Source organism: Cyrtonyx montezumae, unplaced genomic scaffold (assembly GCF_038088225.1).
Source record: "Cyrtonyx montezumae isolate F1298 unplaced genomic scaffold, pur_monq_1.0 scaffold_17, whole genome shotgun sequence".
NCBI classification, from domain to species: Eukaryota; Metazoa; Chordata; class Aves; order Galliformes; family Odontophoridae; genus Cyrtonyx; species Cyrtonyx montezumae.
Window position 1 is genome coordinate 26,255,316 of NW_027071903.1, and position 24,555 is coordinate 26,279,870.

Here is a 24,555-nt window from a genome sequence, read left to right on the forward strand (position 1 = left end):
CCACATGACATATTAGTGAAATGAGCTGTATTAATGTATGTAATGCTGTTAACCACATCTGTCAGTATGAATTAAACTGTGTTCAGCAAATTGCACCACGATGGTACAAAGGCCTGTTGACTTGCTTGATGCTTAGTTGCACTCTTAAAGAGGATACTAACAAAAGGAAAGTAGTTCTTTAGCAACAGCCCATGGAGGCTTTCCCTCATAAGGGCCTCTGTTTTGTCATTCTCTGTTATTTCTGCAAGTCATTCACACCGAAAAGTCTGCAAGTCAGATTATAAGTTATAAATTCTAGTCACAAAATGCAACACAGTGTTTAAGATGTGGATCTAGTGCTACTGTCTTTAAAATAAAAACACTCTTAGATTTCATTTTTATGGCATCTCTTCCCATACTTGGACTAACTCCACTTATATCTTAACTGCATTTCCTCATAGAGCCTATTACCTTCCTACTGTGGTATGTGACACTTCCACAGCTAAACATTCACCACCTAATCACACTAATAAATCTATAAGCAAACACTGAATACAGTTGAGAGATGCTTTTTGAGACTGCAAAACCATCTACCTTAAAGAGAGCAAAAACGATTGTTAGGGTTAAACAGCAATGAAAAATCATTTTTCCTAATTCTTTCTTATAAGAAGCCCAGTCTTCTTTCAGTTCTGAGAGATTATCATGACACTAAGGTCACCAAGTCAACAACGCACCATCTGCTTCCTCTGGGCAGAGTTCACAGGGATCTCCCCATCCCTGTCCTTTTAGGGCACAACAACACTCTTGTTTGGAGTGGTTTCGAGACTTTGGCACAGAACATTTTCCATCTTCAAATTTGGTAAAGCAGTAACTCACTCGCAGATCTGCATAGAGAGAAAAGTTGTTGTTATGTGCAGTTAGGGCGACTTCGACACAGTTCTCAATTAGAGGTGTAAATTGCAAATTACATGAAGCCCACATCCCAGGCTACCAACAAATACCCAGCTTCCGTCTGAGTCTAACATTGACCATTACTGCCTCTGACTGGAGAAGACTGGAAGAGGCAGAGGCACTCTAACCCAGGAAAGGAAAGGTACAGGATAGAGTGTCCTATCTCAGTCAAGGAAAAGGAAAAGACATTCTCTTTTGTCCAGCAGAAATGTAAGGGCTGTTTCTTCCTCCCATCTTCACTCTTCGTGAAAACTGAATACTGATTTATTTATTTTCTGTTATTGGTAAGAATCACTTCAGTCAAGAGATTTGAGTAAGCTTGTAATGGTAATACTGTGTAGTGTTAAGCTGAGGAGCAATTTTCAATAGCTCTTTCCTCCTTCATTCTTCCCCGACGCACACACAGCAAAGAAAACTGGCCCTGTGGCACGCCTTTAACTGGGTAACCAGGGTGCTGGAGTAGAGGTGAGATCACATACCACAAGCATTCAGCAGGCAGAGAGCTGGCAGCTCCCTGGGCTGGCAGGGGAACAGCAATGGACCAGTTGTGGAAGCAGCTGCTCATCCAGTTTTCTGGCTACTGCACTGATGCTGGGCAGTGTCCAGACTTTACAAAAGTAAAGTAACAGGAAGTTTTAAACAAAAGTTTGCTTGGCCTGAGATACTAGAAAAAAGCCCTCTTTTGGGGAGGATAGGAAGAAACAGTTCTTGTGTACATGCAAGTGTGCATTTTCCTCTGATATTATACGTAAAACAATGGTCCATTTTTTATAAAGAAGATTAAGCTGCATTCTTTATTTATTCTTGGTTGTTGTTTTTTTTTTGTGTTTGTGTGTGTGAGTGTTTTCTCCTTACCTGGAAAGATCAATACTCTCAGGGTAAAGAAACCTCATTCGTACAAGCTACAAAAGCACAGCTAAAACAGCTGTGCAACTTTCTTGAAGTTAAAGGAAGTAGCTGCGCCAAACTCCATGGTGGTTTGGAGACTTGGATGAATGTTTACTGCAGGTTGGGTTCTTTTTTTTAAACCAAAACCACAGTTTCACTTAGCCCACTGTGAAGTGAAGAACTCACGATGGTGTCAACAAGTATCACCACTCTGTGCCAAGCATAACTACAGAGGTCCTTATGAAGGTCTTACTCATCACTGGTTACCACTGTGCATGCTGTGTATTGGACATTAAATGATGTATCTATTTAATCATTTCCAAAGTCTTTAAAATAACTCACTCCCTAATTTGCTGTGCTTTTTCTTTATCCACAGAATTACCTGACCTGTGGGTTTTCATTGCTAGATGTTCATCTTTTAGCATTTAACCTCTGTTTTAGTGCCCATGTTTAGGCTCTGAGTAGTGTAGAAGGTAATCTTGAAGCCTTACATTTTGAAAAAGCTTTAGACTTTTCTAAGCAGATGGGTGCTTATTGTCCATGCTATTCTGTTTGCTAATGTTTTCCATCGATCTTTTTTCCACCCACACATTTGTGGAAAGCAACAGTGTTTAACAAGCGTTATGTAGAATCTGGTAAGTGCAAAGAACTGCCTTTTTCCTGGAAATGCTGCCTGTAGCACTGCACTGCAGTAGTCTCTGGAGTTCATGCTGCATCACCGTGTCAAACATGTCACAGTCTATACAGAATCTAGGTAGTCTCAAGGAGTGATTCCAGGAGTGCAAAAGGGCTGTGGAGCAACATAATTTCCCCATTTAACTTAGTGCATTTAGCATAATCTTCACCCTTTTATTGCAGTGTTCTCTTTAATGACAATCAGATGTTAGAACAAGGCAGGACCTGGCCACAGTTAAAGAATTATCATGTTTCTCTTGCGAAAAATATTGAGTCCACAGCTTCTTTAGTATATTAGAAACAGGCAGCTAACAAGGCTTTTATGAAACAGAAAATAAATTCTGAAATGACAAAAAATAAGGATGAGATTACCTTGGCATCGCCTTCCTGTGGAAGACAACACAAAACCTTCCGGACACAGGCATTTGAAACTGCCTGGAGTGTTGCTACATGTGCCCAGGGCACAAATTTCTGGCTGTTCCACACACTCATCAATGTCTGTAAGAAAAGTAATTAGAGAGATGATAAATAAAAATGTCACACTGGCAGATGCACTTCATAAAATGTAACTTTACATCATCGCTGATATCTAACAGATCTAAAAATACAGCTGTCAGCAGAAGGACAAACAGAAAGAAGGATAAGAAATCCAGGTACAAAATCTAGGGTTAGTTTCTCAAAACATCATGCTGTGAGTACATCTCCAGCAATGTACTAGCAACAGGCCTAGGATCAGATTTTTCTCTTGGGATTTGATCAGGTAGTTGTGAATCAAAACAAAACTTGTCCAGACTTTATCAGAAGCAAGAAGCTTATCAGTGGCTGCAGTTCAGAACTGCATACTGTCACACAAAAACCATTACCCATTTTCAGATGCAGAGGAAAGTGGTAACAACTGTGAGTAAGGAAACGGACAGAAGAAGGACTGATCAATACACACCTTCACATCTGTCATTTTGCAGGACATATCCAGGAGGACAAATGCATCTAAATGACCCATCCAAGTTCTGGCACGTTCCTGGTGAGCATTTTCCAGGCTCCAGTGCACACTCATTGACATCTGAAAGAAAAGAAAAACAACAGCAATTATCTCAAATAAGTTATCACAATAAATTTGCCATTGAGGCTGCTACACTTTTGATTCCAACAAACTAATGGCGGAACCTTCCAGACGTAGAAGAGTCCTCATCTGCTTCAGCTAGGTACAATGACAACAATGTTGACAGTTCTCTGGTCTTTTTCACTGTTTTACTGAACACTGTTTACTCAAGGTCTACTGCACATTTTTCCCTCCGTAAAAGAAGGCACTCACCAACACAAGTCCTCCCATCCAGAGCCACCTCATAGCCGTCGTTGCACAGACACTGGAAGGATCCAATTGTGTTCACACACTGACCATTCCTGCAGAGCATCCCATTTCCACTTGCACACTCGTCCACATCTAAAAAAAATAACATTGAAAAACACCTGCACCAAGTAAAATTGGATAGATGAGCTTTCCGTTTCTACTGTGTCAGAACAGTGACTGATAATTCATCAGTAATTCCATTTCAGAAGGAAGTGAAAGAAAAATTATGCTACTAGTCTAATCTAAGCAGTTATCGAAGCAAGAGTTAAAAAAGGAATGGGATATTATACGTGTGAACATTGAAGCAGTTGCAGAAAAGTCAGAAGAAAATAATCAGAGTCCTTCTCAGACTAAAGAAATAGCTTTTTGTCTTATTAACACACCATTCTAGTGTGACCCTTTGATGTAGAAAAGATGATACTAATGTTAATTTCATTAGAAGCAAGAAGTCTTAGAGACACTCAGTTGGTCTCAGCACTCCTTACCTATGCAGTCATTGTTGTGTGAGAGGATGAATCCCAAATTGCAGCGACAGTTGAAGGAGCCAATGGTGTTTCTACAGGTTCCATTGCCGCAGGCATCTCTCTCACACTCATTAATATCTACAAAGGAGAAAAAAGGAACAGCAAGAATTTTCATCTCTGACGGGGGAAGGAAGGCTTGTAGCTATCCCACAGGCAAGAAAAGTAACCTACTGTCAACACAGAGCAAATACAAGTGAAAAAGGTTTTTCTCTCTTCTAAAAGGAAGATTGTACAAAGGTTTATACATTTGATAGTAACATTTATAAAAAATAATCAAGCATTCAATAATTATTTATCTTTCTGTAGCTCCTGCCTTTTTCCCAAAAAATTTCTAATTTATCTTTGGTCACAAACATCCCGAAGTCTCCCTGTCTTACTCAGACAACAGTCACTAAACTAACAGCTTTGAATGAGTTAAATACAGAGTTTCCTTCTTTATGAAGATGTCTCTGTTTCTCAAAAGGCCACTTTTCTGGCAGGAAATCTATCCTTCACTTCTCTGTTAACAAGTAGGCTGCATACAATTGCTGCACTGCAATATTCAGCTACTAGATTTCTTGCCTAAAGGAACAAATGAAATGCTTCAGAAAACTCCAAAGAAATAATTATTTTCCTGAAAAAAAATGAAGGCATTAGCAGTTCATAAAACAGGATATATATATTTAAACTGCCTGTCTACAGTAATGAGACATTCTTCCTTTATTATCAGCTTCTTATCACCCCCAGTTGTCAGCTATGGTGGTTTTGCAACTTTGCTGGAGGAAGATGGCTCACATATCAGTTCTTGTAACATCATTCCTGATGACAGGGAGGTTAGACTTCCATTAAAGACAGTCATTAAGTACAACTTAATTTGGTTTACTTGCCTATACACATTGTTCTGTCATCGTTGGTCTTGAATCCATTGTGACAAATGCAGTAGAAACTTCCAACAGTGTCAATACACTGCCCATGGCTGCAGATATTGGGAATTTCTTGACACTCATTCCGATCTGAAAACAAAGTGGCACACTGAAAATTAATGCCTCTAAACTATAGGGCTGGAAAGATGTAAAAGCAGAAACCATGAGAATTAGAAACCAGTGCATGTCTATAACATAAACGAGCATTTTCAGTTTATCAACAACAAAAGCATTTTGAAGAAAATCTCTGAAAATGAGCTACTTGATTGTAAATTACACATTTCAGCATTCGTGGAGCTGAAAAAAATCTAGTGTAAAAATAATACTGACGAGACAAATTTTTGCTGGAAAGAAGACGTCACTATGGATTCAAAAGGTAGAACTAATGACACGAAATTGTGTCAGGAGGTCTCTGAGTGCTTTACATTGACTTTACAGAAGATAGAAAACCTCACGTATAGTACAGTTTGTATCCTCATGAAAGCAGCTACTTGCTTATGGCCATATTGGATCATATGCTTGATTGACTTACTGAAATTGAAATGAATCCCCAGCTTTTGTCAGTAAGCTTACAGAAGGAAAAGACGGAATAAAATATTAGCCACTCTACACAGAGATAATATGAGTACATGTATATATGTATGCTGTAGCATGCAACGTGATGATCCTGAAAACCAGACCAATAGAGCACAATAAGGTCAAACAAGAACTACTGTTGTATAAAGCCAGAAAATATTCCGCCATCAGAAGCAAGCACTCATCTGTATAATTCTGCAGAGAAAGATGGAGTAATCTATCCTGCCACACATGATATGCTACCTTACAGTAGCAGGGCATCTATTACACTAGTATTACAGCTGACTGCTTCCTGTTGCTCTTGTTTTCACAGAATCACAGAACTGCAGGAGTTGGAAGGGACTTAAAGTGGTTATGTAATTCAACCCCGTGCTACAGCAGGTTCCCTACAGCAGGTTACAAAGGTCGGTGCCCAAACAGGGCCTGAATATCTCCATAGAAGGAGACTCCACCATCTCTCTGGATAGCCTGGGCCAGTGCTCTGTCATCTTTACTGTAATGAAGTTCTTCCTCATGTTTGCACACAGCTTCCTATGTACAAGTTTTAGGTCATTATTCCTTGTCCTGTTACTACACACCTCCGTGAAGATCCTGCCCTCATCCATTTGCCTCCTACCTCCCTTTAGATATTTATAAACATTAATCAGATCCCTCTTTCAGTCTTAATTTGTGAATGCTTTCAGGCAGAATCCAGGATTTTACCAACAGCAAATGAAACAAAATGTCAAAGAACAAAATGTTAGCTGTCCAGTACATTTTTTCCTTAAAAAAAATCAGAAACATAAATCAAACAAGGTCTCTTTTTGGACCTTGTCAACAACAAAAGCTGGTTTGATTCAATATGCTTCTTGGCATTTTGCCTGATGTAGCTCCAAAACACAATAACTGAGGTGCTCCCATAAGCTTTTACTAGAGTCCATTAGATTTTCATGTTCTGTAATTTTCCTTTACATACAATTTAAGCAAAACAGATTCAATTTCATAACAAACCAGCCCCAGTGCTCTGCAAAACAAAGAGTGAAGCTGTTCATAATTGCAAAGAACTGCATGTACTAAATCTTGTTTTTCTTCCCCCACTGCCTGTTTTCCACACTGTACTAAGTACATGGAGAATCCCAATAACCCCCATCCCTGGGATTACTGTACTTGCACTGGGAACATTAGTAGCTTTGAATGAGGGTTCACTGACAACTGAGCTCTCCCTATGCTATTAATGATAGGGTCTTTAAAGGTCATCTGCCTGACCACTCCAGGGCGAAACAAAAGTTCAAGCATAGTGATGAGAGCATTTATCCCACTGCCTCTTGACCACCAGCAGGCATGAGGCATCAACCACCTACTCTGAGAAGGCTGTTCCATAGTTCGACCATCCTCACAGTAGAGAAACTGGGAGGCAGTATGTGTTTCTATGAAAAATTATGTATTATATCATAATAGACTGGCACCAGAAGAATGCTATTTTTATAGTAAGGTAAATGTAGTACTCATAGCCCTAGTGAACGTGATACCATAGTTTTGATTCATCAAGATACAAGCCACTGGGGTGTAATCCTTTTCCATGCAGCAGCGTGACTGATTCAGTACTGCAAGGTGCTTAGCACTTGGCTCTCAGCAGAGCCATTAGGAGTTTCCATTCTTTGCTGGATCAAGTATTTTATCAACCACTTTTATTTTTACTCTAATTGTTTATTTTCACTAATCATAAAGTGAGTGCAAAATACAGGGAAGTATTACTATTTGTGCCAATTCATGCTGGTTTATTGTAACCCATATCAGAACCTTCCCTGGTTCTTCCTGTACTACTGTAACGAAGGCATAAAAACAATTACATTGAGAATATATTGGATATTTACATGTGCCATTGCATAGCCTTACAAAACAAAGTCTCAGTTCTCATAGCAGGGTACCGGTTGCCCCTACACCCTTTTCCCTCAAGAGCCTCACAAAACAATGAAAAACTCCTCTACAGGGAAAGTGCACTTCCTCAAACTGAAGTACTCAAGCAAAATCTCAAGGAAAATGTTATCAATTTCCTTTGTAATTATTATTTTGTACAGAAATGTATATACTATTTACAGCTGCTTGGCTCCCAGCACTCTTTAAAATCTCTGCAATTCTTCAAGTAATCAACACAAATGCCTCTCTGGACTATGATTTTAAAATAAAGAGCAAAGAGATTAGAGAACTGCAGTCTCACTCAGGGAGAATTTAAAAATAATGTTCTGGGGCCTGCTTAAACCCACAGAAGATTTAGGAAGTTTAACAATAAGCTTTTTAAGTTGGCTATTGCATATGGCCTAGCAGATAAGACCACCTTATCAGAAGAGACCCCTGCAAACAGTGTTTTATCTGTGAGAATACAGCTGGCAAATAAAGTGATAAAACACATCCAGAAAATTAAAATTAAAATCAAATAATTTATGCAGAGGAAGGGAAAAATAATACATGTTCTCTGTCCAGACAGTAGGTGAACTTTTAGCGTCAGAATATAGCTAGACAAGAAACAGTGAATAACTTGGACTAGAGAATCTTTGCAGTCAGTGGGGCAGAGTGGAAGACAAATACTTACTCACAAGAGCATCATTTACACCTTTGTGAGATAGGCCCAGTAGATTTCTGGTAATTATAGCAGAATGTCTATGGGAATTCCTAAAGGGCTTTAAGAGGAGAGTTCCTAGAGCCCACATGATCTCCTAGCATAATAAAATATACACCTTCCTGAAGCGGAGACTTGCTTTTTAAGCTTCTAAGGAACACTACTACTTTCTGCAGACATTCATCCAAAGAAGCCATTAGCACTCACCTGTGCAGCGGCCAGTTGATGTGAACCTATAGCCAGGTTTACAGTCACAACGGTAGCTACCAGCTGTGTTGACACATTCTGCATTTTGCTGACACACTGGTCCATTTTGGCATTCATCAATATCTGTTAATACAAGGAGGAATTTGATTGCTATGGTAACTAACAGAATGACAACAAAACCATTTTGTTTTTAGTGGAAAGGAATACTGACTTACCAAGTATACAAACTGCTTTTAAACTGCGAAACCATCAATATATTGATAAAAGTAGGCGTTCAGTCAAATTTAGTTTTTTCCCTAAAAAATGACCTCAAATCCACATTCTCCATTTGTAAAATTCAACCCTGTTTAGAGGACTTGGTTTTCTGAAGGTGTTAGAACACACAGGAAAGGCCTGTTGCAATATTTCATTTGGATGGACTTCAGTCTTAGACTGCTATCAGAATATGCCTGCATAGATCCCTAAGCAGATATCACAAGGATCTCCCTTGATCATAACTAAGACTTGAGATCCATGCTGGACTTTAGTAGCTCTCAATGTACACATCAAGCTTTAGGCAAAAGAAATGCAACCACTTTTCCTTATGATGGAAAATTTAAGATGAATAGATGGGTAACATTTTTTCTTCGTATTTTGATATTGGTCTGTGCTTACAGTTTGGTAAGCTCAGCCCTGGTTTCTTTCCTGTGGATGGCTGCCTGTTGAAGGTAGCACACTCAATCCTAATAGCTGTACTACCACATGGTATTTCTACTAGCAGTAGCATCTTAGAGACCATTACCTCAGGTACTAGTGACCCAGACAGTATAAGACTGTAAGAATCTGTCTGACAGAAAAAGTCAGTTACACAAAGTGTTAGACAAGGTTTGATAATAAAGCATTAGAACTGGATTTGTTTATAGGTTTTGAAGATGGATTCACAGAAGCAGTTCTACTGCAGATGGATTGCTGCCAGCTCCCTGGTTCCCTGAATATGGAAGGGAGATGAAGCATTTTATAGAGAAGACGATACAGCCAAGAGATAACTGTAAAATCATCTTCTTAGAGAAATATGCAGTGTAAGAGAGGTGACTCACAATTGCATTTTAATAGTGGATACTGACTGCAATAAATCAACCTTACTCTGGAAGAGAAAAAAAAAAAGTGGGGGAGGAGTACCATACTTAAGTGCAATTTTATTCTCATTACACAGCATGCACAGCTTTGGAAGGCCCAGCAGATATCCCCTGAACTGATTCAGACTTGGGTCAAAGTCAGTACAACCCTCATTTTCATTTGGGTTTTCAAATTAAATACAGAACTTTAATTCCCTAGAAATCTAACTATGGTTCAAGTTAGAAGGTGTGTACAGAAGATGCTTGTATTTGAAGCTCCTCGCTACTATGCTCAACAGTACCCATTTTGTCAGCAGTCATAAAGCATTCCAGGGAATTAAAGAACTCATATTATTGTCTTCAGTTTCTTCATGAAACAATATTAGAAAGTGTTTAAATTGGCAAATCAGCTATCATGTGTTTTCACTATTTACAGAAATCTTTGTTCCATAAGAAAAAAATACCTTGGAGTACAATAATTATTCTGAATCAAGACTGAATAATTGATCTGAATCAAGACAACTTTTTTTTTTCTTGGCTTTACTGTCAAATGTGAAAAACAGTGTTTCTTCCCATGACTGCTGATTCATGCTCCTTCAAGGCCTGAGATGTCTGATGAAAAATCTGGTATTTTCCATGCAAAAAAATTCAAAAAGTCAAAAATTCAAAAATTATGTAGACCTATTACACTGAGACCAGCATTTCCTTTTTTAAGAGTAACTTGCAAACATATCATATTTGCCACTGCCTGAATTGTCAGCAGGTGAAACAAAATTCCTCTGAATGAGATCAGCATTCTACCTTCACAGATCAGTAGCTTGTCATTGTAGAAGAAGCCCACAGGACACTCGCATCGGAAGCTGCCAACCATGTTTATACAGATCCCATTTTCACACACTCCAGGAATCTCTCTGCATTCGTCAATATCTGCAATAAGAAATTATTTTAATTCTTGTAAATGGCACTCCATGAAATTCTTTGTCACATAATACATCTTGCATTTATCCTTCCCAAAATTATCAAACATACGTGAGCATCAAAGCATTCCCAACTGCAATGGACAGTGAGCTTTCCCAAATCATGGAAATGCAGAAATGTCTTGTTTCCTCAAGAACTCTTCACTGTAGCCCAGCTCTATCCTGCCTCATGGGAAGGCAGAAGGTACTATGCATCCTTCCTCATCTCTCCCATCCACAGCCCTGATGAACCTGCTCATCCATTCTGAGTGCTGAAATGGGGTTACTGGGAAGAGCTGACTGGAGAGAATGTAACTGCCTTTGTTTTAATACAGGAGAATTGAATGCAAGCAGTGATCAGAACTCACTTTGCATTGTTTTACCCTTGCTAATCTGGGTAATAACCATGTATTTCTGTAACAGTTTGGGAGTGCTGATGCCAGGTAACATTTGAAGTGATGCCAACATGCTATTAATGAGATTGATTAAGCCAGGCGGCCAGGGTCTGCCAGTGTTCTATATATACCTGGTTTAAATAATCAGTTCTGGCAGAAAAAAAACAGCTGTTATTTCAATTATATATGTCCTGCCTATTGGGTTCTTAAGTTAATTACCTTACGTATTCTGACAATCGGAAACAGAGACTTCCCCAGAACCTTTCCTCTTAGTAAAAACTGTGACATTACTACTGTACATGAGACAGAATACAGTGGGGAATGAGCAGCTAATGTGAGTTTTAACCAGCTAAAATGTCATTTCCCGCCCCCCCCCCCCCTTTTTTTTTATTACTTCATTTGAGTCCTCTGATTAAAAATAGGGATTAGTAGACTACTTCCCTCTCTGAAACAATCACCTGGGGTAGGTATATAGAACGTTGATCCAAACAACAGATGAATAAAATGTAAAAACTGTGACCAAATATTACAAAGTACACAGAGTGCTGTCCCTGCAAAGCATATGCTATCTTGTTCTCATGCTCAGTGCCTACAGATGTAACAGACACCAAGAGATGATCAGCAAAAGCATCAGGATGAACACTGCAACCTACTGACACCAAGATGCCAGAGCACCAGGGAAAGCCTATGGCTGCACGATGTAGAGCTGTGTGTGCACCACTCTCACCACAGTGCTGCTCTGGAATGTGTTAGTGACCTCCCTGGGTCGGCCCTGTTGTTTCAGTTGACTCCTGCACATGCACTGCTCTGTGGCGTGGTGGGGCAGAGTGCTGACTGCAATGCTCCTGGCACACACGCTGTTGCAGCTGCAATTTTTACTTATGCATGTTAGGGTGATCCAAGGTCTCTCTGCAGTGCTACATCCCTTTGAGTTTACATGGCTGAACATAGATTCCCATGATTCTGAATAGATGCTCAGGTAAAACCTTAGTGCTGCTTGCCTTTTGCTGATGAATGACCCAACTGATAATAACCTGGGCTAATGCGAACAATGAGAAGTGGAAACTTTGCTTGTAAGAAACAAGCCTGGTAAATCATAAATACTGTATATTTCAGAAACTTCTTTAAAAGAAGACATTCTCTACTTTAACTAGAAATACTTTCATCTAACTAGCTGAACACTTCATCACAGCAACAGCTTAAAGCACCTGATTGCTGTCTATATATTGCCTCTGTTTGTTAAAGGGCACATTATCTGCTTCTTATTTGCATTCTTCCGTGAATAAAAGCAAAATGGAGTCCCAGTAGGGATTTACTCAGATCCTTGTCTTTGAATTTCTCATTCTCTCCCTCTTTTTGTTTTGCAATTTGTTACTCACCATTCAAAAGTTATACACAATAACACATGTGAGAAATATTCCAGTTAAACAGAAAAAAGGATTTTTGTGTCAAACCAATACACTTGGGGACTGGTGTGAAATGTCAAATTAAATCTGTGCTTTAGTCTCAGGGAAAGACTCCTAATTCTACCCAGACCAAATGCTGATTGGCCTTACTCCCAGTTCTTGCATGCTTGCTAATCTGTGCCCTGCTCATGTAGGCCTGATGACAATTTCTTCAGAGCTTTATTTTGCCTTAATAACAAGCAGTGATAATCACTGCTGCCAGCTAGGAGGAGCTATACAGAAAGCTTGTAGATTCAGAGCTAGATGGAAGGCTCAACTCCATTACACTGTCTGAAATAAATAATTGGAAAAATCAGCTTCCTCTCTTCCTTGGTCAGAGGTAGTACAGAATTTAGTTCAGAATAGAAATCACAACTCACCAACTGGTAATCCTGTGTAAATGTCAATGAAGAAGCCAGGCCTTTGACTTCCACAGAGTGTGGAAAACTCATCTGCAACAGGAAAACAAAGCAGCAGGACAACAAAGCATATTTAGAGTTAATCAACAGCCAAAAATCCAGTATATCCTTAATCTAAAGTCAAAAATTCACTATACCTTTTGCCTAAGAATTTTCTTATTGAGCTTTTCAGCACCTACAGAGCACACAGAAGCATGCAGACCTCCAGGGCTCACCCTGTGATGTACTCAGTACACACACAGGTTCTCATTCAAAGGCCACTGAGAATAGCGTATACAAAGATGCAGAGGACTTGGGCTCACATCCTGGTTTTCCTGTGCATATGCTTATCTCTGCATTACATTTTCTGTGTACAAGTCAGATCTGACTTTAAAAATCTGAACCATAAGTTGGAAGTTATCCAATTAATTGTCTAGAAAGTTTGTTCTTGAAGCAAACCAACTCAAAACAGAATAGGAAGCCCCAGGCTCAACTATGCAGTCATACCCAGTGTGGAGGCTTCCTGTATGCCCACACAATTTGTCCAGAAACTGCTACATCTTATATGTAGCTGCTCCATACACATCATTCTCAGAAGAAACTGAAATATATCTGTAAATTCATGGTGAACAGAAAGGCCCCTTATGGCAAACAGCAGTCAGGGCACAGTGCAGCACACACAGTATTTGTTGGAGCAGTGCCAGCCTCGTCCGTGCTTCAGTATGCCTTGACCAATAGGCATTTGAAAAGAGGCAGATCAAACTGTACAGCATGAAGTCTCTCACACAGGGAAACTGTCACAAAGGAGACATGCAAGGCCCAGCAGTCTGCACACATCTCTTTCCCTACCAACATTACACCTGCTAATAGTAAACATCTTACTAGAGTTTTCTCATAGCTTTGCAATGAGAAAAAAAAAGTACCGGTGCTAGGGATAGGACACTGTTCACAAGGTTTATTCCATGCACGTCCAATGTTGTATGAACAGCAGCACATTTTCTTGGTCATATTAAAGAGTAGCTCGCCATCACAGGTTTGATTGTCAGCATAGTAATTTCTGTAGCATAGACTTCTTCTCATATCTGTAAAAATGAAAACACAACAGAAGAAAACCAAAGGACAATGCATTAACAATTCTTATGGATGATGATGAACCTGAACGGTTTAGGAGCTACCTCCTTTGTGTATGTACTTTTTAGATGCCCGTCTAGTAGATGCTGTGGCACTGTAAACTACTGCATATGTTCTTACAATATTTCTAGTTTTAGTAATCACCTTTTAACTGAAAAGCTGAGGCAAAAACTGGAAGGAATGGACATATAAATATCAAATCAAAGGAGTAATTCTGATGAGATATTAAGAAAAACTAATAAAAGTGATTTACCATGATTTATGCAATAAAACTCATGAAAGAAGCTAGGATATTTTGTTCAGTAAACTCTCCTATAACTAAATTTGAGGAATAATTTTTTATTTATGCCAGCTACAGCCCTGGCCCAAAGCACGAAGAAAAAGCTTAAAATAACTCTACATACCCATACAGTTGTTCCCTCCGTTGACTTGCATGTAATCAGGAGGACAGATGCAGGTGTAGTTCCCAACAGTATTGTAACACGTGCCAGGTCCACAAATGCCAGGTGTATCACACTCATTCACATCTAGAAGAGGAAAAAAGGCAGTGAGTGGCCACAGCAATTTTATCATTGTGCTTCCAAGAACAAAAATATCTCAGCAACACCTAAGGTTCATTTTCAAGGAGAGATCAATTCTGCTACATGTTGATTTTTCATCATTTCATACAAACAAAAGCAGAAGAACAGTTAATGCTACCTACCATCACACACTCGAGTCTCCTCATTCAGATAGTACCCTGATGGACACTGACACTGGAAGCTACCAAATGTATTAATACATTTTCCTCCTTGGCAGAGCCCAGGCAGTTCTTGACATTCATCAATATCTGTTCAAACAAATTCATGGACGTTATCTTATTGATGCTTTTCCTTGAAAAACAACACTCACTGAAGAGTTCCATGGTTTTAGATATGTAAAAATACAAAAATGTAAACATTACCCTCTAATATAACTGTAATAGGGTTTGGTCGGAATCCTTCTCCTCCAGGGCAAAGAACCTTATACTCAGCTGAAAGCAAAATAGAATTATGAATCTGCAATAGTAGAAACAATCAGCATAATTATCTTTGAAAATTAGTTAAATTATTACAGAAAAATGTAAATGTAGAGATACTAGGTAACCAGATATCAACATTGAGTTTTACAGCTGGTATTCCATTTTGTAATGTCAAGTGCTTTGTGTAGTAGAATAAATACAGAAAAGTAATAATAGTATTCTTAATAGATAATCTTTTTGAAAAGCTAGTAAAACTTCTGATTAATAGTGATGAGGTTCTTCAGAAACCTCTTCCCTGCATGTATACAATAAACGATCACACCTTTACTTGAGTTACCTGGCTAAATTAGAAAAACAACACAAAACAAAAAAAGATTTACTGTTAACTCCAGCCCAGGAAAGCTGACTTACTTGTGTTCACAGATGGGCACTGTTCACAGGGAACTCCCCAAGCTCTGCCCAGGGAGCAGCAACAGGAAGCTTTAGAAACACCCACTCCAATCTCATTGCTGCAGAAGGTGCCACCATTATCTCCACGAGTTTTAATGTCCAGGTAACAGTTGCCAGATCGTGTATCTATTCAGAATGCACATAAAAACAAACACATTACCAGAGGAGAACACAAGTAAAAAACAATATCTCATGATAAGTGTGCCCTCAGAAAGCCCTCCTTTCCTGTAGGAAATCCAAGCAAAGTAACTTGTGTTGTTCAAGAGGACCCAGCTCTTCCCTATTAGATAGGTCAGAGCTGCCCCATCTCTTCGCTCTGTTGAACTTCTCACGAAGTAGGGGATTTATTCAATATGACCAGGGGCAGTTCAGCCAGGCCTTTTTCGTTTTGATTTACATTGTCACCCAAGTTTGTACATCCTTACAGGTCTAGAAAAATACTGCTTTCTTCTCTCTTCGAGGTTAAACAGAATGAAAACATCTACACATTAGAAATTATAAATATATTTGATTTTTTTTTAGCATCCCTATGCCCACTTAGACAAATAAAAGCCAAAAAATATCAAAAGAGTACCAAGCAGTTGGAGTCTAATACAAGAGCACTTCCATCGGCCATGAAAGCTACATCTAGCCAAGCGACACTCAATACTACAAGAGCATGAGTGGCTTTGTGCCACAGCTTCATTTCCCTGCCATCTTGGGGCCAGCTGGATGTTGGTTTAAGCTTGTTGAAATTTGAAATTGCCTCATGCCTGCTGTAAATTGCGGACAGCTGTAGCAAGCCCCAAGGGGTTGGTCCTGGCAGCAAGGCACTGCTGGCATGCTACATCACTGCGGACATATTCTCATTGCACTATCGGAACTTCTAAAGCCAAGGGCAGTGGGGTGAGAGTTGGAGTTTGCTCTAGCCCTCTTTCACGACCATGAACTTTATTGTTAAATAATTAAGTCTTACAGCCTCTCTGTGCAACTTCCCTTGTTAATGAATACGATGAGTGGTCCCTTACCAACACAGCCAACACGGGTGGGATTCAGCTCAAAATCTGGAGGGCATTCACAGGTGTAACTCCCAGCAGTATTGACACATGTACCACTAATGCAGGTTGTGGGATCTGCACATTCATTAACATCTGCGAGAAAAAAACAGCAGGAAGTAAGTAAATACACAAGGACACTATCAGTGTATCAAATACCATATGTTGACCACCATAAATCCATTAGTTCTGAAGTAGGATTTCCAAGAAGCTTTAAAATGCACACACACGCTTCACAAGTATAACACTAATCTGAAATCAATTCTTCATTGCACTGGGAAAAAAAAAGTGGAAATACAATCTATGAATTCACATATAAAATTCAGAAATACTTAGGGAAAAACTAAGTAACAAGCTCATAGCTTATGATACAGTACTGTGAATAGAAACTACAGGGCACAACACACCTCTGACTGGAAGATGCGAACAGGTAGAACTGTTACCTTTGCTGTATTTCGTTCTTTCCTTAATTCAATGTGATATCAGAGGCTGACAAAGAATGAGAGAGCAGTGTGGAGAAGACCACTAGTCTCCATTTGAGTACAGTCCCCACTGACTTTTCTGACCATTCTATACAGTAGGGAAGGGTGCATTTTCCTTATATCTGGACTGATATGTATAGATTTGTAATAGAATTTCCTATGGAGTTGATTCTAACACTAACAGAAGGTTAAAAAGCATGCTGTTCAAAACCATCTCTACCTGTGCAATTACCGCCACTTCTGTCCAACTCATAGCCCACTTCACACTCGCATCGGAAAAGTCCAGGAAGGTTATGACAAGTTCCGTAGACACAGATGTTAGGAAGTGAGCACTCATCAATATCTGACAGAGAAACAGGAGGGGTAAAATATGAATTTTCTTTGACTTTTCAATACAGGTACAGGAAACTACAAAAAAGGTTCCAAAAACACGTATCTGGAAGCCAACTGCTCCTGTACACTGTGTAAGACCAGCAAAAATAACATGCAAGATTAACATCTGAGGCCTAAGTAACCTAATTCATAGCCTTTGTTTTTGGCAAAAGGCTCCTTTCAGTGCCACAAGAAGCCATGCCAGGAACAATTTGAACTTATTAGTGGGCTAACCTGACAACTAGCAAAATTAAACATGGCAGGAAATAAGCTTTAAAAATGGAGTCTGTCCTAAATCAGCAGCCATCTCCAGAAAGCAGGACTTTAGCAAAACAAAATTTAAAGCGTCAAAAAACAACAATTTGGGCACAAAAGTGAATGCTAATATTCAAGTTCCTGCATTTGACAGATTCCGAGTTTGGCATCTGGAGCTCACTTTTGTGCTGTTTGTCCAAATCATCGTATCCAAGGCAGTATTTAAGGAATGCTGTATGCACTGCACAAAGAACAGCTAACTTGATACAACAAAAAGAAGAGCATTTACAAATAACCTTAAAATACTGCATTTAGTGTGCACATCTGAGACATCCAGGATAGTCTGTTTTAGCAACGGGAGTTAGGCTCTATTTAAGTTATTTAAAGTTAGCTAAAAGCTTTCTAGAGTAAATTGTTGCATGAAGGACTATGAAACCTAATATTGTTTTAGTTTACACCAAAATTCACACTCATAAATTATCTTTCTTGGTGGAGTACTTAAAATAATGCTCAGAACACTTCTGGGGGGAAAAATCCTATTAATAGTAGTGTACTTATGAACACCATCAAACATAAGTCCTTAGAGTTATTAGTATTGTCAGATGATATGGCTGCTGCTTCTGAACTGACTTAACTAAGTGCCACACAAACTGTGGATTGAAAATGTTACTATTGAATACATGACCTTAATTGTACTGGCAACATATATCATTTGTTGTTTCTTATTTTTTGTGAATCTTTTCAAACACAAAGCTCTTATGAAAGCCTGGTAGACAGGTAAGTGACAAATTACTTTCAAAACAGTACAAAAACTTTCTGAAAGGCTTCAGCTTGGTTGATTCTGCATGTCAGAAGCCCTCAAAGCAGGATCACTGTGTTAACTACCAAACCAGCGCTTTTCAGCTTCATATACACAACACCAAAATAACAGCTTTTCCTGCTTAATTGTAATGAATAAAATAAAGAACTGTTTGCAAACTAAGCAAGATGAAACAGCTGCTGACCATGCCATTTGGATCACCAGTCACACCACAAATAATATGTGGTAAGATATCTCCAAAAACCTTTTCTCTCTATACAGCAGGTAAATGAAGACCCATAATAAGCACCAGAGAACATTTTCTGTTTATATGACTACAAACAGGAAAAAGCAACTATTGACAATGTTCAGGCAGTTCTCAACAAAAACACAACTGCAATCGATTGCAAGATTTTTCAGACATAATATTAAGGCAGAGTTTGTTGAGTGTTGTTCAAAGCTTGTGGAGAATTACCTTCACATGCTTTCCCATCCAGACTTGGCAAAAATCCCATATCACATTCACAGCGATATCCTCCTGGGGCATTGAGGCACTGCCCATTTTCACAGAGATTCAAGTTTTCTGAGCATTCATCTAGGTCTGTAAATGAAAGAGAAATTGCGGGTTTACAGTAAACAGTCTTCTCTACAACATTTGTTTCAGCTACAGTATGCAGTGTTCAAGGATTCAAACAATTCTGTACATGCAGAAGAAACTATAGTCAATATAGTTATAACATATAACTATAGTCAATATAGTTATAACATATAACTATAGTCAATATAGTTATAATATATAACAATATATTTTTGTGCAGAAGCTATTACTTGCAACAGCGTGGTATATTTTCTACATTTTCTACATGCAGCTTCTAATAAAGAACAAATTCAGCAAGAGGGCAGACTGCTGAAGTAGCTACGGTTATCAGAAATTGGAGGCAGTACACAGAGTTGCATTTAGATTCAGAATGAGCACATTGAGTTTTATTATTGTTATCATTTCTATTACAGAAAAACCTAGTGGCAGCAATAGAGATGAAAGGTTTACAGTGCAACCAACAAAGATACAGTAACAGGTGGTCTATAGGCCAAACAGAAAACACTAGTAAAATGGCACTGAGGTGAAAATACCGTCAAAATCAAATTGCAGTTTAACAGTTCAGAAAGGCAGTCTTGGTAGTACTGGGTATCACTGCACTTCAGAAAGGTTGTGCCCATTATTTTCTAGCTGACATTTTATACATCACAACCTACATGGCCACCAAAGAGATGAAACAGATTCAAGCCTACATTACAGAGGCTCAATTAAGATGGAATCCCAGGGTCTATTTTAAAGTTGAAATGATTCAAATTTGGGCTTAAACCTGTGGAACCATTTTCTCAGGTGCCAGGAAAGCTACCATCATTCATAAAGCACTGATGATTTGCAATTTACTAGTAAGAAAAGCTCAACAAAAACTTTCATTTCATCTGCAGAAAAAAAGTGACTGCTTTAGACCAGGTATAATACACAGCATCCTTCAAGTTTTGGCAACTTAGATGAATTACAAGACAGTGAAGGATGGCATTCAAGAATAACTTCAAATCTGGTTCTTTTCTTCTTTGTATGATATTGAATCATAGACTAACTTTGGTTGTAAGGGACCATTGGAGGTCATCTGTTCCAGTCTCTGCCATAAAGAAGATTCATTTTAAAATTAGATCAGATTGCTCACAGCCTTGACCAGCTGAGTTCCCAGTAATTCCAAAGATGGAGACCTTACAGTCATTTTGGGCACTTGCTGTAGCTTAAATGCTATCCTCTGAAATAGCAACCACATGTGGGAGCACCAGACTTAATACAACACAATCTTTGAAATGACATTTAATATTCCAGTTGAATGGGACTTCTGAGTACAAACACAGAGTTTACACCATAAATATTAATTCACTGATATTTGTGTTTAAATTCTAATACCAGTAGGCATAAATGCCAGGTGAGTATTCGAGCATAGTACCTTTCTCACTCCTAAGAAAGCTCACCTGTACAAGTGAAGCCATCCCCAGTATAACCTTCTTTACACAGGCAGCGGTAAGAGCCCATTGTATTCTTGCAGTCAGCATGTGGGCTACACATGTGGGTTCCATTGGAGCACTCATCCAGATCTTTAAAATAATAATAATTTTTTAAAAAAGCAACATTAGTCAACAAAGCAAAACCAACTCAGCACAAATACACACTTTAAATAGCATATGGCACACAGAACTTCTACTTAAAATAATCATCTCTATAACAAAACCTACACATATGTGGAGCCATCTGACTGGAGAAGCAGGCACAACTTATGTACAGCCCAGCAAAGCAGTCTGACAAGGTAAGTGAGAATGAGGAAGCTGCAGGGCACCCTCAGGCTAAGAACTTCTGTGTTATATCTCGTTTTCACAGGGAGTACTGAGACCTCTCACTGTCTCCCTATAGCCACAAGCTGCTCTGAAGGACACACTGTCTCTCTCCATGGTCCAGTCCACTTCCACTGTTTCATAAGCCAAACATGAGATAATGTTGATTTCAGTTACCATGGTAGAGAACTTGCTCTCCAATGGATCATGTCAAATTGACCTAACAAGCATGATAATCACTTGTCTTCTCAATTTGTAGGTTTGACTTCTTTTTTCCAGAGTTGCTGAGCTCCAGTGTTCATCAGACCTTACAAATAAATACAGATGCATACAACTCTCACCTGTGCATTTGATACCATTTCCAATCCAGCCGACGCTGCAGCTACATTTAAAACTTCCTGCTGTGTTTGTACAAATGGCGTGTCTATCGCAGTTATGGGCTCCAATTTCACACTCATTGATATCTGTAAACACAGAGATGTTTGAAGAGCTCATGGATCAAACTTTCTTACAGACAGACTACTGATACAGTTATTTCTCAGGAAAGAGAACGTGAACATGAAAGCAAGTCAGCATTTCTTTACAATGTCACATTTTAAAGTGATGCAGAGGAGAAATAAAATTACAAAGAAGAGCAAAGAAGCACGTAACATGTTTCATACGTGCTGCCCTACTTACCTATTTTTGTGATAGGTATTTAAAGCAGTGTTTCTGCATTTCACTCCAAAGCTTTTTACAGCTAAGGAGGAAACAAGTAGCATAGGTTTTCTTCCTTTTCTAAGCGGTGCATTCACAAAGATGAGGACACAGCCTTTGGAAAGAATGGGATCAGCAACCATAAAGATCACCGCTGTAGACGTTCAGCATCCAAGAATGCATGTCTGTCAAGCAACTTTCCCATAGGTTATGGGTCAAACTTGGTGACTAAGAGCTGAGGACCTGTGCTGCCTTGACAACTCCAAGCCACCACTACAACTTACTGGCACATCCCAAGTGCAGAGCTAAATGTGTGTGTGTGTGTAAGACAACAGCTTTCCCATCTGTCCATCCTGGGGTCCACAGAGAGTAAATCAGGTGGCTCTGCAGTGTGTGGTTTGCTAAAAGGTCTCAGAGGAGACCGCTGTACAGAGACTCCTGGAACAGCACTTCCATGTTCCCTGCTGGTATCTTCAAGGACGCTGATGAACAACAGCTGGGTACCACCTGCAAACTAATCCTAGGATTGTCCCCAGAAAGTTAACGAAGCCAGGTTCTGCTTTGCCAGATACTGTGTGGAAAGTGGAGAATGGGCTCTATCACTGTATTTGACACAATAGCTGATGGAGGCAAAGATTAGCAGGCATGCAGTTTATTAACACAGTAAAAAAAAAAAAAAAGTTAACATCCTCATCCTTAGAGATACCAGGCAGCAAGTGATCCAAACTTTAATATAACACATTCACACCAGCACATTCTATTTGAACATTTGCTTTTTTTCACATTATTTTGATTCTCTGGCATTCTCTGGCAATGTCAAAATGTATAGACAGAAAAAAACCAAACAAACTGAACTCTACTCTTCCTTGTCATAATACAATATTAATGTTCCGTATAAGTACTTGGAGAATGTATAAACCCAAAGGCAAAGTTTTCAGAAATTACTAGTGGTAACTAAAACAAACCCATCAGAAATTTTCTTACACATCTGAGCTACGGATTTTACAGTGCTTTCTGTCACTAAGCTCTAACTGCATTACAAACATACAGGATGTAAATCATCAAGAATTCACATCAAACCACTTAATATTTTTATCTATTTTTTTAGTGCTCCCAGACGCCTTTGCTGCTACAGGAAGCCCAAGCATGATATTTTGTACAAAGCTGATGGAAAGGGAAAATAATCACATGAACTATGCCTTCCTCCATACACAAAAATCCAGCTCAGATCCCTTTCAGGAAGTTAAGAAAGGGGATGAGCCATCAAACAGTTAAAGTCATTGGGGTTCTTAGCCCCAAATACTTAAACCTCACCTACTGTAGTAACTAAAAGCAAATAGCTCCTTAAAGAGGGAAAGAGTGGAGCCATTGGGAGAGTGTCCAGACAAGATCTTAGCTATTTCCTGTACAGCCCTTAGGTTTTCTGCCCACTCTTCCTTAGATGTAAAGCTCAGTGTCCTTTTCTTATGCCCTACATATATTTTCTGTCTTTTCACAAAAGCTACACGCAGCTCTGAGAAGCAGATAACATGTATATTTTATCCTACAATCAAATTCTAAAGTACAGATATTACCCAAACACACCGATTGCTTAAGTCTATGTAGCAAAGCTGCATCTAACCTTATTCTTCTAAGTTTTTTTTCTAAACAAGACACTGCTCTGAATCAAAACTCCAGACATGAGTATTCCCATAATCTGAATACTGAAGTCCAGATACTGATCTAGGTCTTGCAGCTGGAATCTACTACTAATGAATGCTGACTGCACCAACAAGTTTGAAAACATACAAATGGATGCTTACTTTTAAAAATAAAATTTAAAAAAAAGTAAAAATCGTCAGGAGCGGATAATCTCAGAGCAAATTTGCCTTCATCATATGGAGAAACTCATATGCCGACAACATCATCCTAACAGGAAACTAGAGTCTGTGAAAAGTCTTCAGGGTGGTCAGAAAGAAAAAAAAAACAACACTAATTTTGGCTTGGACTGAAGGGAAAGACTAGAAGGAATTTCTAGAGGTCAGTTATGGTATAACATTGACATAAAAAACATAACTCTATATGTTAACCTTTACATGATTTTTAAAACCAAACTGTTAAACCTCAGCTAACATTGTGATTGCTCTGCATTTGATTACTTGATGCTTTGAAACAATCACATGCTTCCTTATACCCTTTGAAGCACAACAAAACAACAAAAATCATCGTCAGTCGAGATATTTCTGCCAAGAATTCTTCTAAACCGCCAGCAAACACAAACAGAAAATTGCATGCAATAGCTACGCCACAGTGAAGTCATATTCAGGCTCAATTTTAAGGCAATCTAAAAACAATTTGCAATTCTACATGAAGTGACTCCATCCCATTTTGCACTGGTTCACTAACAGCTTGCACCCAAGAGTCTCCCTTAATATCTCCCAGTGGAAAAGAAAGAAATTGCTGCACTTTCTCACAGCTTCTGAGCTGAGCACCTTCCCCCACCAGGCTTCTTGCTCACCCATCATCTATTTGACACAAATGCTAAAAGGCCTGGAATCTTCTGCAGGATGAAAGTAGTGAGCATAAGCGTATATTCAAACAGGGGTATTTATAATGGGATCAACTTTCTCAGATATCACTCACTGAAATGCCATTCCATTTGCTTCAAAAAAAATCCTGAAATCCTTTTTAGCTTTTACCCACACACACACAAAAGAAGAAAAAAAACCATTTCAATGCTTTTTGCCTGGGTAAAGATCAAATGGGGAATGAAGATATATTTTCTAATACCATCTACCTTTAGAGGTAAGTTGCAGGGATTATTTCATTGATGCGTGGAAAAGCTGTCATATGTTTAGATGAAAGCTGATTGAGGTATAATAACATGCCATCACTAGCTCTGTCCCAGATTTTACTTATTTTCAAATCTATCTGTATTTAGCTCACTCATTATATTGCTGTAATCCCTATTCTCTTCTTTCACTGCACAGCTGAGGTATAAGCCTAAATTTATTGCACTGCAATTATTTCCAAGGCAGAAGAGA

At 38.9% G+C, this 24,555-nt stretch overlaps 1 protein-coding gene across 1 annotated transcript in view; it reads right to left on the reverse strand.

Moving 5' to 3' along the window:
* FBN1 (fibrillin 1) overlaps positions 1 to 24,555 on the reverse strand; it is a 151,414-nt gene that overhangs the window by 16,170 nt on the left and 110,689 nt on the right. Inside the window, exons 32-50 of the mRNA XM_065733896.1 lie at positions 21,178 to 21,300; positions 20,480 to 20,602; positions 18,933 to 19,058; positions 17,252 to 17,374; positions 16,523 to 16,645; positions 15,477 to 15,641; positions 15,009 to 15,077; positions 14,769 to 14,894; positions 14,470 to 14,592; positions 13,858 to 14,016; positions 12,917 to 12,988; positions 10,542 to 10,667; positions 8,647 to 8,769; positions 5,232 to 5,357; positions 4,327 to 4,443; positions 3,806 to 3,934; positions 3,434 to 3,553; positions 2,866 to 2,991; positions 714 to 863 (exon numbers count right to left, since the gene is read on the reverse strand). Of these exons, the coding sequence (XP_065589968.1) occupies positions 714 to 863; positions 2,866 to 2,991; positions 3,434 to 3,553; positions 3,806 to 3,934; positions 4,327 to 4,443; positions 5,232 to 5,357; positions 8,647 to 8,769; positions 10,542 to 10,667; positions 12,917 to 12,988; positions 13,858 to 14,016; positions 14,470 to 14,592; positions 14,769 to 14,894; positions 15,009 to 15,077; positions 15,477 to 15,641; positions 16,523 to 16,645; positions 17,252 to 17,374; positions 18,933 to 19,058; positions 20,480 to 20,602; positions 21,178 to 21,300 (2,349 nt within the window). The remainder of the gene's footprint in view (positions 1 to 713; positions 864 to 2,865; positions 2,992 to 3,433; positions 3,554 to 3,805; positions 3,935 to 4,326; positions 4,444 to 5,231; positions 5,358 to 8,646; positions 8,770 to 10,541; positions 10,668 to 12,916; positions 12,989 to 13,857; positions 14,017 to 14,469; positions 14,593 to 14,768; positions 14,895 to 15,008; positions 15,078 to 15,476; positions 15,642 to 16,522; positions 16,646 to 17,251; positions 17,375 to 18,932; positions 19,059 to 20,479; positions 20,603 to 21,177; positions 21,301 to 24,555) is intronic.